The sequence below is a fragment of the Aythya ferina genome (assembly GCF_964211825.1).
Source record: "Aythya ferina genome assembly, chromosome: 3".
Lineage (NCBI taxonomy): Eukaryota > Metazoa > Chordata > Aves > Anseriformes > Anatidae > Aythya > Aythya ferina.
Window position 1 is genome coordinate 83,914,145 of NC_140298.1, and position 13,776 is coordinate 83,927,920.

The 13,776-nt window shown below is 37.1% G+C and overlaps 1 protein-coding gene across 3 annotated transcripts in view; it reads left to right on the forward strand.

Moving 5' to 3' along the window:
* PDE7B (phosphodiesterase 7B) overlaps window positions 1-13,776 on the forward strand; it is a 175,290-nt gene that overhangs the window by 137,389 nt on the left and 24,125 nt on the right. For all 3 annotated transcript variants that reach the window (XM_084514234.1, XM_084514233.1, XM_084514232.1), the window contains one exon: window positions 1,297-1,380. In XM_084514234.1, coding sequence (XP_084370360.1) covers window positions 1,297-1,380 — 84 coding nt within the window. The remainder of the gene's footprint in view (window positions 1-1,296; window positions 1,381-13,776) is intronic.

The window sequence follows — 13,776 nt, forward strand, 5'->3', positions numbered from 1 at the left end:
AACTTAATCATTCTGCTTGGCTTTCTTCCCTTATGCATAATTGTAAGCACATTTTAAGTGAGCATTAGATAGAAAAAATAACAGCATATAACTAGATCCTTCTTTCATGCTGGAAGATGTTTTCTTGTTTTTAAATATAAGCAGTAGAAGCTTGCACTAGCAGCCAAATTCTTCAATAATTTTTGTTTATATTAATCAGATACCGTATTTGTATCCCAAAGGAAGCTCAATTCAAAATAACTAATAATTCATAATTTTGTGAACTTCTGAGAGAGAGGCCTGCAGAGTGAGCTGTCTGGAAGTACTGTGGGTACATTTTCAACATGATGGTCTGTGCTCCTGTGGAGGAGCAATTGGTATTAAAAGAACTACAGTACTCTGATATAAATCCCTAAAATATACAAACTTAATCTTATTTAAGAATATTTAAGGTGTTGGTCTGATGAATTTTCACACAAAGAAATGGGGAAATTACTGTACAAGATATTTAAAGTTAGAGAAATGTAAAAGTGACATCTGCTTCTGCTACTTCCTATCTACTTCGAAAGAGATTTTTGTACTGCTTTTACATGCTGAGTAGTGTTTTGCTTTCTCAAATGATTTTTTTCATTTCATCAATGCTACATGGCAAGTCAGGTATTAATCAACATGAATTACACAAGGATATTAATTTGTATCATCGTATTGTCGCTTCATAATGCTACATACTAAATTTGTAGAATAATGCTGGGAACATCAGGTTTTGGTTAAATAAGGCAGCTTCTGTGTATGAGGAGAAGGCAGATGATGTTTTCCAGAATGCTCAAGGAGCAGAAAGTAAAACAAAAACAAACAAAATGGAGAAAAAAAAAAAATCATACTTTGGGTCTATTTTTTTTCATTATCTAATGATTTTGAGACCAGTCCCACAGCTTTGGAGGTCTGCTGGCCCATAAGTCTAGTCCAAGTTTTAACCTTTCATGTGTGATGCCATTACAGTGAACGTTCAACTGGTCTTTGGACAAGAATACTAGATATCTACTATACTCCTGAAATGCTGAGAGTGTTCTCAGTGCGCAAGAAGCTGTTCCATAGGAAGAACATGTTTTTTCTTGTGGCTTTTTCTGATAAGAGGATCAGCTGTACCGCTTTACTCAATTACCCAGGGATGTCATGGGAGATGATTTTTTTTGGTCCTTAGTTTTCCCACTGGAGGAGCATCACGTCATCATGTTGAACAGAAAATAGATCTAGCTCTAAACAGTGGAGGAAAGCAGCTGCCCCTTCTAACATCTCTGGGGATCTTGTGTTTTGCAGGAGATGCACGGGTGAGAGGTCAGACAGGGGTTCTCTCCGAGCGCCGCGGCTCCTACCCGTTCATAGACTTCCGTCTTCTTAACAGTAAGTGCAACCCTTCCTTTGCAACTGAATTTAAAAAACATCTGTATTTTTTTTTTAAATCAGTATTGAAAGTACATGAATGGAAGTCTCTCATTTCATACATATCTGTTGTTCAGCTGTCTTCATGCAGTCAGCATTAATAATTCTGTTATTTCCACGTAGTGTTTGACTGTGAAATGTTTTGATTACATGAACAGTGTCCATAACGCAGAGTATGTCAAGTGAATACCGTAGTGCCACGGAGTATGTTTGGGGGGGGTGGGGGCAGGGGGGTGTTTCAGAATTAAAAAGATAAATCCCTATGTCCTTTAGCCTCTTAGCCAACAGTTGGAACAGATTTATGCGAGTCTGTTATCCGGTCATATAGAATTGGCACAGAAGGGGAGCATGTGACAGTGCTGACCAGTGGTTTACAATAACATTAATTTTTCCAACAATTAGAACCCAATCCAAAGCCCCATGGAGTCTTCTCATTGACGTCAATAGATTTTGGGTCAGGCCAGCAGTGAACATCTGTTAAAAATAATCTTAACCTCATTTTGATTGAAGTTATTTTGCCACTGTTGTAAATAAAAGAGGGTAAATTTAAAAGGGGGAAAAAAAATCAGGATACAGTTTTTTGTTTTGGTTTGTTTTTTTTCACCTGATGAATTCTCTATAATGATGCAAGCCAAGTAGCCTGTGTGTAAATAAATAAAATAGAAAACAGAGAGCTCTTAGTCTTGGGCCTTACAGCATTGTCTGGATGCTGTACTAACTCCTGTGTTCAGACACAAGCAAATTGCAATGTGTCCCCATATACAGTACAGATCACTCCATTTAACCTCTGAAACAAAAGTTATTCACGGTCTTCATCAAAACAGACTGAAACTCCAACAGTTTGTTTAGTGATTACAGTTTTAATCTTCCAGTGATTATGTTTTTCATTAAAAAGCAATTATGAAAACAAAGTTTTAAATCTTCTTTCTGTAACTGCTTTCCAGAATAACTGGGAAGAGAAAGGAGGTAGGTGGCTGGAAAGGGGAAGAAGAAGACCAGCTGTGAAGGGAAAGGTCTGGCTGGAGATCAGGAGAAGGAGCAGCTGATAGGAAGGGGAGGACTTGGGCTCCGATCTGCTGCATTCGCACGAGCTGGCGAGAAAGTACTGCAGTTTGGCAAAGTGTTTGCTTTCAGCCTTGCTCATAAAAGGTGTTTTCTAGGTCATAAGTCCATCAGAGTGCTTGCTATGGCTGTGGTAGAAAGGCATAACGGATAACATGTGTCCAGAAAATTTCCCAGGACAAACAGGGAGCAACACACTGATTGAGCAGACCTCTGAGGATAATTTAGTCCTGGTTTGCCAATGAAAAATGGAAGAAAAAACTGTTTTAGGCTAGCTGGAAATATTGCTGATGCCCTTATAAAGACTAAGAGAAAACAAAAACAATTCTCATTCATGAAGTAGAAGTGAATTTATATTCACGTTTCAGTGTGACTAAATGCATTCATTATTTCCTTTCTATTTTGAATACATGCACATTATTTAAAATTCTCATTATATGTTCTTTCCCTGGTTAAAGAAACCAAAGAAACTTTCAGCTTTCTTTTTTTCCTGGAAACAGGGCTTTTGCTTTTATCCCTTGTAGATGAGTCCTGCCATCCTCCAGGTCCTGCCAGCTTGAGGGAAGTGCTCGTGCTGCTCAGGGGTAGTCTGGGGAGAGGCCCAGGAGGAGAGAGGACTGGTGAATTCTCTGCCTTTGATCATACGAGCAGCAGGGCACTCTGCTGAACCTTTCTGCTCTGGCTGCCGAGCTTAAAAAGAGATGCCTCTCTCTGCAGGCACCTCTGTTCCTACGTGGGCAGGGCAGCCAGGTTTTTTATGTAGCTTTGTTCTTTCTTCTTATTGCTTGTCCTTCACCTGAAAGAAGCCACTAAGTCTGATCAGGATCTCTGCAAGAAAAACTAGTGATCCTGATTTTGGATTTCTCATTTTGTTCAGATTTTTCTGTACTTACTGTTTTCTGCCTGGGGAGTGGTAGTAGCTTAATTTTTCACTCCAAAATGAAGTGGGATTTCTAGGCACAAGGCTACCATCTTTGTAGATGTTCACTGTGCCTGGCTCACTTGGTGGCCTACAGGTAAATGAAGATCCTCGCTGTCAGAGTGCACAGATGTGTTTTGCCAGGACGTAAACAGGCTTCTATATTATTTGTTCATATATATCCATCTATCAAATCAATTTCTTCTGTGCATATCCTACAAGCATCAAAAAACATGGTAATACACATCCTAATGAAATATGCATAAATGTCACTACTGCATTTTTTTAACAGTATCTAATACTTACAGTGAATTTTTGGCACAATGTTATATTTGTTTGGGGGCAATAACTGATAGGCAGCAACTAACTGTATATTGAAAGCTGCTACAGTAAGGGAGGGATGAGGCAGAGAAAATTTTATGGTAGATATCCTCAGAAGTTATAAAGAAGTGGATCATAAATATTATTCCAGCTTCTCACCAACTCAGACAAATGGAGTTTAAATAGTTCCCTATACCATGTGAAATATTATTCCAAGTAACAGTACTGCCCTTGTTTTAAAGTACAAGAAAACACTGAAGCTCACTCTTAAATGAAGACTTAAAGTTTTCTTAAAAGATTTCAGGACATTGCAGTCGGGTCTTGCACAGTATTACTTACATGTAACCTTTTGAACATGCTTACAGATTCAAACTAGTGGATTTTTCCCACTTTGGCTAGCAAGGGTTAACACCAAATAGACCATATCTGTTGTTTTTTCTGGATTCCTGTAGTAAAGTCGCTGTGTAATTTAAGACACTGTTAAGTCTTTTTGGATAGGAAAACTTCCTGTGTTCTCAAAATGTGATCTTCTATAGCCATAATCAAAGCCAACTGGATTAATGCTAGCTTCTTGCTGTTTGAGCTAACGTCTGTGATGCCATCTAAATGTTCCTCCAGTGCCTCCCTGTAATATATAGAAACTTGGTGGGCATTATTTCACTTTGTCAGTGCCACACTGTGAGGACCATGAGTATTTTACAGCATCCTATCTGGAGGAGATGCAAGGCTTTAGCATCCTCTCTTTACTGGACCTAGTTGCGAGCTTTCCTTGAGATGTAGTTGCACCCATGGCTCTTGGGGACTGTAACATAATTCTGGAATTCAAAACTGCATGTGAAATATCTCCTCACCACAAGATCATCTGCTGTGTTCTGTGTTGGGGGGAACCACAGCCACCTGAGTAAGTGCCTGTGATGTGTGGAGACCTGCATGGCCAACCAGATACATGTATGCACTGACAGTGTTGAGACAGAAGCTTTGGGGGAAGCTATGTAGCAGCTCCACTCTCCAGTAAAGCTGCAGCAGATGGTGCTCATTAGCTAGCACCACATGAAGAGGAGGCTTTCCATTTTCCCATCCTGCCACAGTAAGGCAAGGGGACGACCTGATGGCCACGGCTATGCCCCAGGAAAAAATAAATAAATAAATAAATAAATAAATAAAGCTGAATGTGGCAGACCTGAGGTTCGTTGCTCACAAGAGAGCTTATGAAATATTCAGACTTCACAAACTTCTCCTAAATGGAAAGATACAAGCTTTGCACAGCCTTGTAGGCTTATAGGAAAATGGAGAAAGAGCTTTCTTTTCATGCAAGTAAGACATGTCTTAAAATAGATGCAGTGGAGAAAGAAAAGACAAACTCTTATTTTCTGAAGGAGAAATGGGTTGGAATAAGCAAGTATTAAGTGCCATATAACAGGTAAATATAATGTATAAATTGTGTAATACTGACTTCAAACCAAAACTTCAAAAATTTGAAGAGAATTTAACTCTGAATTTGGTAGAATTCAGAATTTTTCTAGCTTGTAACTGAAACTAATGCAGTTGAAATTAATGATGGCCATTTATTGGCATTTTTTCCATTTCTGTAAATTAAATGAACTTTTGTGCATTCACTTGACAAAAGAGTGGTTAATCTGAATATGTGCAACATAATTTAGAATTTGAACTACCTCTGCAGTGAAAACTTAACTTGATCCAATTTTCCTTTTAGCAAAGCATGGTTTGGATTTCAGAAATAAAGGGTCATAGTAGTAAGGCAGCTGTAATTCAGTTCTCTGACTGAGAAAGTTGCTCAGTGAGTCATTGAACCAGATCCCTCCAGTGACTAATGTACATTGATTAAGAGAGATTTCATTATCCCATGATGAGTTGTGCTGGTAACTGCAATGGTACATTTCTTCATTGCATTAATTAAAAGTTTGAGGGAATTCCCTGTGATAAGCCTAGAGCTGTAGGTGAGCATGCAGAAATAACCAAGCAGACCTTGCCATGTTCTAGTTAGATTAGATGCTTTGTTTTATTGCCAAATTAAATTAAACAGAGTAACAAAATAGCAAATTACATCGCAGATGAATAACTTTTCATTTATTAATTTGCTTGTCATTCTTTATCAAAAGACAAGGAAATTCTTAAGACTTGCACAGTGATTCTCCAGTTTCTATCTTCTTACTAAGTTTTTCTCTGTATCAAATTGAGAAATATTAAAACTGTTTCTGCTCACATTTTTAACTTTTCCTGAAAAATTCTGCATTAGGGACACTTTGGTTTTGTCCCAGTGTCAGTTCTCTCTTTCATTACCCACAGTGTATCTCCACAGTATGTAAGCGCTGTCAGACACTTTGATCTGTGTATTGATATAGGAGGGATTACAGGGAAAGGATGTAGTATGTGACTTATGACCTCCAAAAAAAACCCTGCACATTTTAAGCTTTGCTTAAAGTTAGTATAGATTGTATGTTTGTAGTAACAGATCATGATTAGTAGTGGTGATGATTACTATTAAGTCTCTGTCTACTATTAAGTCTGTCCTTGATTTGCAGTCTGATTTAAGTCAAGCCCAATCCTCTGTTTTTCAGTTCGTTTGTACATAAGGTGATGCCAGCATGTGATGAACTAGGTATTACAGAAATGAAAAGTGTTGTCAAGGTTAGTAAGGAAAGATATGAACTCATGAAAAAGTCTCCATCTCAAAGAACCAACATCTGTGGACGTTTGAATCTGTGGTTTCTGCTTGTCTACTGAAAGATCCATTTGCAAAATTTACATTCATTTTTGGTTTTGGATTTCGAACAACTCCAAGACTTTCAGGTAGGGCCCATCTCCAGGGAAAATAAAACTTAACCACAGCCACCAACCCAAAACTGAACCATCAAGTAACTTGAACCCAAATGAATGAGGTTAAAAAAAGTTTGGTTAACTGTCTTGTTTTGTTGCCTTTGGCTAGAAAAGGAAGTGGGAGTGAGAGATGCCTTTTTAGATATTTCTGACCCGGGTTAAATTAGGACACTAAAAGTCTTGTGAGGAAGTTTAAAGGACTGATTGGATTACTCGGATCCCAACCCAGCCTGTGGAGATGAGTCCAAAGTTCCAGATGGTTATTAAATTAGAAAGTGAGAGATCTCATGAGGTCTGCATCATTTCTACATAATACCTCCCTTAGTTCCTCGTGGATAAGCACATCCAAAAGATACTCGTCAACATCCTGAAGGCACACAGGCCTCTTAATCTGGTTAGCTTGCGTCTGGTTTGAATGACAAGAATATTTCCAGAACTGAAGTCAGCCTATGGCCTTGCTTTCAGTTTCCTATTCAAGAAAGAGGAATTGAGTTTCTGTTAATACTGTGGCAGCATGGAGATTGTTTACTCTTTTCTAGTAATACTTCACACTCAGAATTTCTTCATGTCTCTAGAAATCATCCCAGTCTTTCCTTGCCTTTCCCCCATCCCCCTTCAATCAAATAACAAAGTTTTTTTTTTTGATTTGGGGTGGATTTTTTGATCTTTGTTGTCGGTTTTGTTTTTTTTTGTTTTTCAGAGTTCTTATTGGCAAAACTTAATAAAAAGGTAGTCTGAAAAGTATATTCTGCTTCCTGCCATTCATGTTCCTTGTTTAGCTTTTGCTTTTCATTTATAGAATATGAAAGCCAGAATGTAAAACTGATTGACGTATGTGTTTTCATGTGCTAACAAAATGCCGTAGTTGGGGTTATGAATGCTTCAGAAGAACTCATGAGAGCAAGCAGAACAACTGCAACAAAAAAGCAGCACAGCAAACACAAAGCCTTAGTGAACACTGGCATGATTATGCAGGTTTGTAACATTTTTAATACAGATTTAGGATTCAATTCAACCAAGAATGTCCCTTTAAAATTTTCCAAATGATGCGTGACCCATTCTACCACCCCACCTTCTTTTCCCTGATTAGCAAAGGGAAAGGGTGTACTGAAGATAACACTGAGGATACTTTCCAAATGACCAGAGGAAAAGAAAGAACAAGGAGAAGGGATCATTAAGATGATAAATGAAAGTTAGGTTTGCTGTTATTACAGGTTATGTTGCTTTTTCTCAAGGGGAGGGAAAGGAGAGGGGATGTACCATTTCCTGCTAGAGAAACTATAATCAGCTATAGAACATTTTCAGTTTTAGGAAAATAAAAAAAAAAAAAAAAGTTTAAAAAAAAAAAAGGTTCCGACTGTACTCCTGTACAAAGATTGAAGTGACAAAGTGGAGGTTCATATTGAATTGATAAAGACTTTGTGGTGAAACAGAACACAACATACCATTTCCTAAGTGCTTGTAGGAGGCTTAGTAAGAGATGCCAAAATGTTTGTTTGCATAAAGATGATTGATGACCCCCAATAAAGGCTGTAAAATGTGAGGAGAAACATTCATCTTAAATTTGGATATAATCTATTCCTCTTCCTGTTATTAAGACTAATATTCTGTTACTTAATTGGCCTCTGAAAGCCTGGCTTCTCCAGGAGTTGGTGTAGTAGGATAATTTTTATAATAGTTCTTAAGTTCTGTAGTCTCTTGCAAACACTCTCAAAAGTTTTGGGGCAGAGGGAAGCTATATGACTAGTGTTTTTCAAGATGCCAGCAATTGTGCAGGAACTTTGATTTGGAAACTGACAAGTTACAAGCCACCATTACCTGAGGCACAATGTTTGAAGAGGAGGAAACCCCATAGCGAGGTGACCTAGAAAATTGGTGTCCCGGAACCTCTCACATTTCATTAACCATGTTTTCCAAAGAAGCATACAAGCACCTCTTCTGTAAACGGGGCACTTCACTGATTTTGTGCAATCGTGCAGGTAGTTGAAGAATGGAATCTTGACTCAGCTTGGATTTTTTTTTTCTGCTGATTTTTTTGTTTTTCTCTGCATTCAGAATCCCACTCTTTCTCACAGCCTCTTCCTAGTTGAAAGACTGTTTACCCATTCAAAGAGAATTAATACAATTGTAACCCATACAAACAATGGCAGCTAACAGAAAGCACTTGACCTCTAAAATTGAATTTTATCAAAAGTCAAGGAGCAGAGAACACAATTTGCTCATACTTCCTTATAAAAGTTTTGATACATTCTGTTTTGTTTATTTACTACAAGGATAAAGAAGACAGTGAATGAAATAATTTATTTTACTTGGTCATTACTCACCTACATTTACATATTTTGAATATTAGTATAATTAACAATTATACTACAGTAGCAAAAAAAGGCTTGGGCAGGATACTTTAAAAAAAAAATAAAAAAGGACAAATAAGTCCTGCCCCTAAAATCTAATTGTTACTTAGACTCAATGTCTTTGAAAATCTTTGCAATACTATGTGCATTGTTAGCTTCTAAGACATTTCACAGAGGATTTGGTACATCCTCCACTCTAGCTTTTTTCATTTTTTAAGTGTGTTTGAGGAACAGGTGAAAACACAATGTTTATAAAAACTTTTTGTATGCCTCTCTAGTTTGAGGAAGTCTCTTTAGGATTTCTAAATAGCTTTCAGTACAACACTTTATCCGTAGACACTACATGTACATAGTAAGGTGTTTATATACTTTATATATATATATATAGTATAGATATATATACATACATATATATACTACATAGCAAGGTGTTCATCTCTGCTGTCTTAGTTGTGGTGACCAACGTAAGTTCAGATGATCAGTTTGGTACTGGTATAATCTTACCATTTTTAAATCAAATCTGTTTACCAGTTTCTCACACAAGCCTTTTCTCTATCTTCAGTGCTACACACTCATCTTTATAAGAAAAGATTAGTAACCAAATCATGCATTGGGTATGCCAAACAAGACTTCAGTAAAGGTGATCTAAATGCCTGGCATGATTAGTCCAGAAAAACAACCACAAAAATAAGGGACAAATACCAACTATTCCTCAAAAGTCAATTAAATGTATCTTGAGTTCTAAATGCATGGATTACTAGTCAGCTGTCAGACGAGGAACCAGTGCAGGAAATTGCCTCCCCAGTGCATAGGACCAGAGACAAATCCCTTTGCAGGGCCCTCTCTATTTGCAAACGTTCTGGGCAGTAAATTGCTGGCCTGATCCTCCAGCTTTCTTCCAGATATTTCAGCACTTTTGCTGGCAATCCTACCTGTTTCTTCAGGCATATATATATATACACACACATATGTGAAGAGCAGTGGATGAGTACTGTATGTCTTTACATCCTCAGAAGAGGGGACAGGGTATTGTAAATAATATGAGTCAAAAGCAGATGTTTGAGGACCTGATTTGTATATACTGGTTTTATTTTGCATCCTTTTAGAAAGAAGAGAAAAAACATTTTCTGTTTCTGAATCAGTTGGCTTTTGAAAATTAATAAGCCTGTTGTTATCCACTCATACTGCTGAGTGACCTGCTTTTATTGTGCACTGAGGTGCAATAAAATAAAAAAGGAGATGCTGTGAAAGAGAACTTAGAGGCATTATTTGAATGCGTAACCAAGTTTGTTTACTTGAAAAGAACAATAACACTGTAATGAATGTCTGGTGTAGAGTTAAGTACATCCTTGTCCAAATTTGATTTATGTGATCGTTTCTGGATGTTAACTCAACCATTGTTAACATAACCTCTGTAATTTTTATGTTCATTCTGCCTGCGGGCACATGCAGCACAGCAATATGAAAGAAATCTGAAAGAAAACTCGTAGCAGTTCCTACTGCAGGAAACCTCTTTCCCTGAAATAACAGAGTTTGGGGTGTAGTGAGCTGTAGATTGTGGTAGAGCAAGCAGATCTATGTAACTGGAGGAGCTGTGTTAGAAAGTAGAATGGAAACATTGATTCCTAGAGCTTATTAACCTCTTGAAGTCTATATGCAGTATCCAGAAATTGTCCATGATCCGGTAGCAAGTACACATGATATGGATGTCAAATGACCTAACGAAGAGTGCAGCTACTCTTGCTGCCTGCTAAAACACATCAGGAGATGCACTGTGAGCACAGGCAAGCTGTGTTTTTGAAAGTAGATGTTAAGTTTTGTGACAAAAGCTTATATGGACGCTTCTGTAGATGTATAGGTGCATGTAGGTACAATCCCTACAATGACTTTGTTCAGTATACAAAGATGAGATTCTCCAACCACCATGCTAGGCAGTAACTCAACAGGATACGAGGATGTGCATCTTTGAGAGAGACATGTGATGCTTTTTTGGGTAAACAAAACATTCAGAAGTTGCAACAATGATTAAAGATAAACACAGTTCTCAAGAGAAGTTTTATGGGTATAAACAAAAGATGCTCTTGCTTGTCTTTCATGTTCATTTCAAAATTGCACATAATTACTACATCCTTCCCATGTGAGCCTTGCAGCTTGTTTTCCTGAGCCAGACAACATAGCATATGTTTTAGTACCCCTAGTTCCACAGCTGAAGTTGAATGCTATCTGTGAAGACATTTTTGATTCACTTACTTGTAATTCATTTTAATCTAATTAGAAATAGCTTTTAATAAACCCGTAAGTTTCAAAGTCATTGCATGACTTAAATCAGGTGTAATCGTCAAAATTTTATATTTACAATTTAAATTGAAATTTAGAATTGTCAATTAGGATGTGGTATGTTCAGAGTGTAACTGTTATTCACATAAACCTTTAACTTAATCTTAAGACTGCATCTCAATTTTTCTGTCAGCTGCTGGATCCCGTACATTAGGAATGGCTCTTCACTACTGGGAGATTCTGTCCCAGTTGTTGAGCTGAAAGACAGAATTTCAGCATTCGCTCTGAACTGCTTCACTGTTTGCTCTTGTGTTTTAAGCATCCTTTTTGTCTCTGTTTCATATGGTTGTATTTTTTGTTTGTTTGTTTAATATTGATTCAGAGAGGGCTGATGAGATGGTAATGATTGGGTGTTGTGCTTGGAGAGGGGCAGAGTGTTAGACCAATGTTATGTAAGGCCCCATCATAATGAGATATGTTACTGAGGCTGGTGTAGTAACCCGATAAAGGTCACAGCAATAATTTGACAAGTCCTATGACTCATAGACAAATCAATTATTGCTGGAATGACCATGGGCATGGTTTTAGCACGATAGCCCTTAAGCATGTGGATAGAATGCAGTGCAGGATTTGGACTGTTCTGTCAAGAGCCCAATTTGAAAATACACTTCCTATAATTCTCAATCAATAACATGAGTTCCTTCTCATAAGAATGGAAATACAGGACAACAGATTATTGTGGGTAACCTTTTTTGCATAACATATTGTAATATAGTGCTCATCTGAAGCAGCAGGTCCTGTTTCAGAGGTGCTGTCTGCTGGTGGTCCACAGATTACATTTCATTTGAGATCTGTGACAAACTTATGGAACAATATAACAAAGCAGCAGCAACAAATTTAACGGTTCAATTCAGAAAGTGTGTTCACAATAAGAAATTATTTATTTCAACCTGAGGTGTTAGTGTTTTGGTAAGTATTATCTGCTCTACTGAAATAGCCTGGCAATACACAGAATAAAATATGCACTTCTTCAAGTGTACAGCTGCTTGTTGGGACTCTGCCCAAACCTTCACCTCTAGATCATCCATAGGAACTCCACATCTGAGTTTTAAAGGAAGTGTAAAGGAAAATAGGTGGTAATTTCAGTCATCCGTGTTTAACTGAGAAAACAGATGTAAACTTAGATAAAAATTAGTTGGAGCAACTACCTGTTTTTAATGCACAAAATGGAAGTTTTCCATACATTAAAATACAAACTCATTACCTGGAAGCAGTGACTGGTTTTAGGCAAAGTTGAGAAGTCAAGAAACAGCTGACACAAGTTTTAAAAGGGAATTAATTTTAAGAGGGTTTTGGTATTTGGGAATTAAACTGAATGCCAGCAACTTCTTAGAAGTTCACTTCTAAGTGAAAGGAAATGCAAAAGAATAAATAAATAAATAAATAAATAAATAAGTAAAGTCTAACAGTTCTTCCACATGTCACTGTATAACTAGGCACCTATGTTAATCACCCTTTCAATAAGCCATAAAATTGTTCCAGTATTTAAAATGTGAGAGAGAGTTAAGGCAGGTACTGGCACAGGATAAGTGAAAATCTAACCTTCTGGCTATTACAGTAGTGACATTGTTACTGTCTGCATTCTTGGTTTTTCAAGTTGTAATAAAATTATTGTGTGCTTTTGTGTTACGAACACAATGGGGACCCACAAGAAGCCTGCAACAGGTCTAAGAAAATACTTTAGCTATTGTTACTCAGTTTTGTAGTACACTTTTGGTGGTTGTTACTGACTTTCTGTCACTCAGTAGCGGTGATGTTTGATAGCAATTGGATTACATACAGAAGACACTTGCTACAGAAACTGCTCACATCTGGTCTTGGAGAAATCAAGCACTGACCCATCTAAGGTTCAAATAAACTAATAACTTCTCTGAAAAAAAAAAAAAAAAACTATCAGAATAGTAAAACTCATAACAGTAGCATACAAAGTCATATTTTAATTTCATAGCAGAAAAAAGGTTCAGCATTTATATATAAAATGAAATAGCAGAATAGAGATAGACATCTTCAGTTCATGGGCGTTTTTTCCGGAGCTCTTATTTAAACCTGAAATCCAGTGAATTACTGTGTGGCATCTTATCTTAAGCAATCATTACTGTTCTCTGAAAGGAGTGCTTAACCTTCAGTTTCTTACAATGTTCCTCTCATCAACAAAACTCTGTTGAATCTTAATAGCCTTTAACAAATGTCCAGTTTGTCCTCTCTTTTTCCAAAACTTATACCAGACTACAAAATGAAAACACTGCAACTGTATGTGAGGTTCTGTTAAAAGTTCAAGTGAAATAACCTAAACCACTATCAGCTTTAGGAAGCCTGCATATTGTTCTTACTAACAATAAAGTAATTTAATTATTCTAACTACAGATTTAATCACTGTGTAAAAACTACCTTGGTTTTTGTGGCACATTTAGCCAGATATGAAAATTTCCTAGTATTAGGAAATTTCAGCATTAGGGAATTAAAATTATCCTGATACTGAGTGAGAACAATGTATTCTTTTGTGTAACTAAAAAATGAAGGAATTGCCTT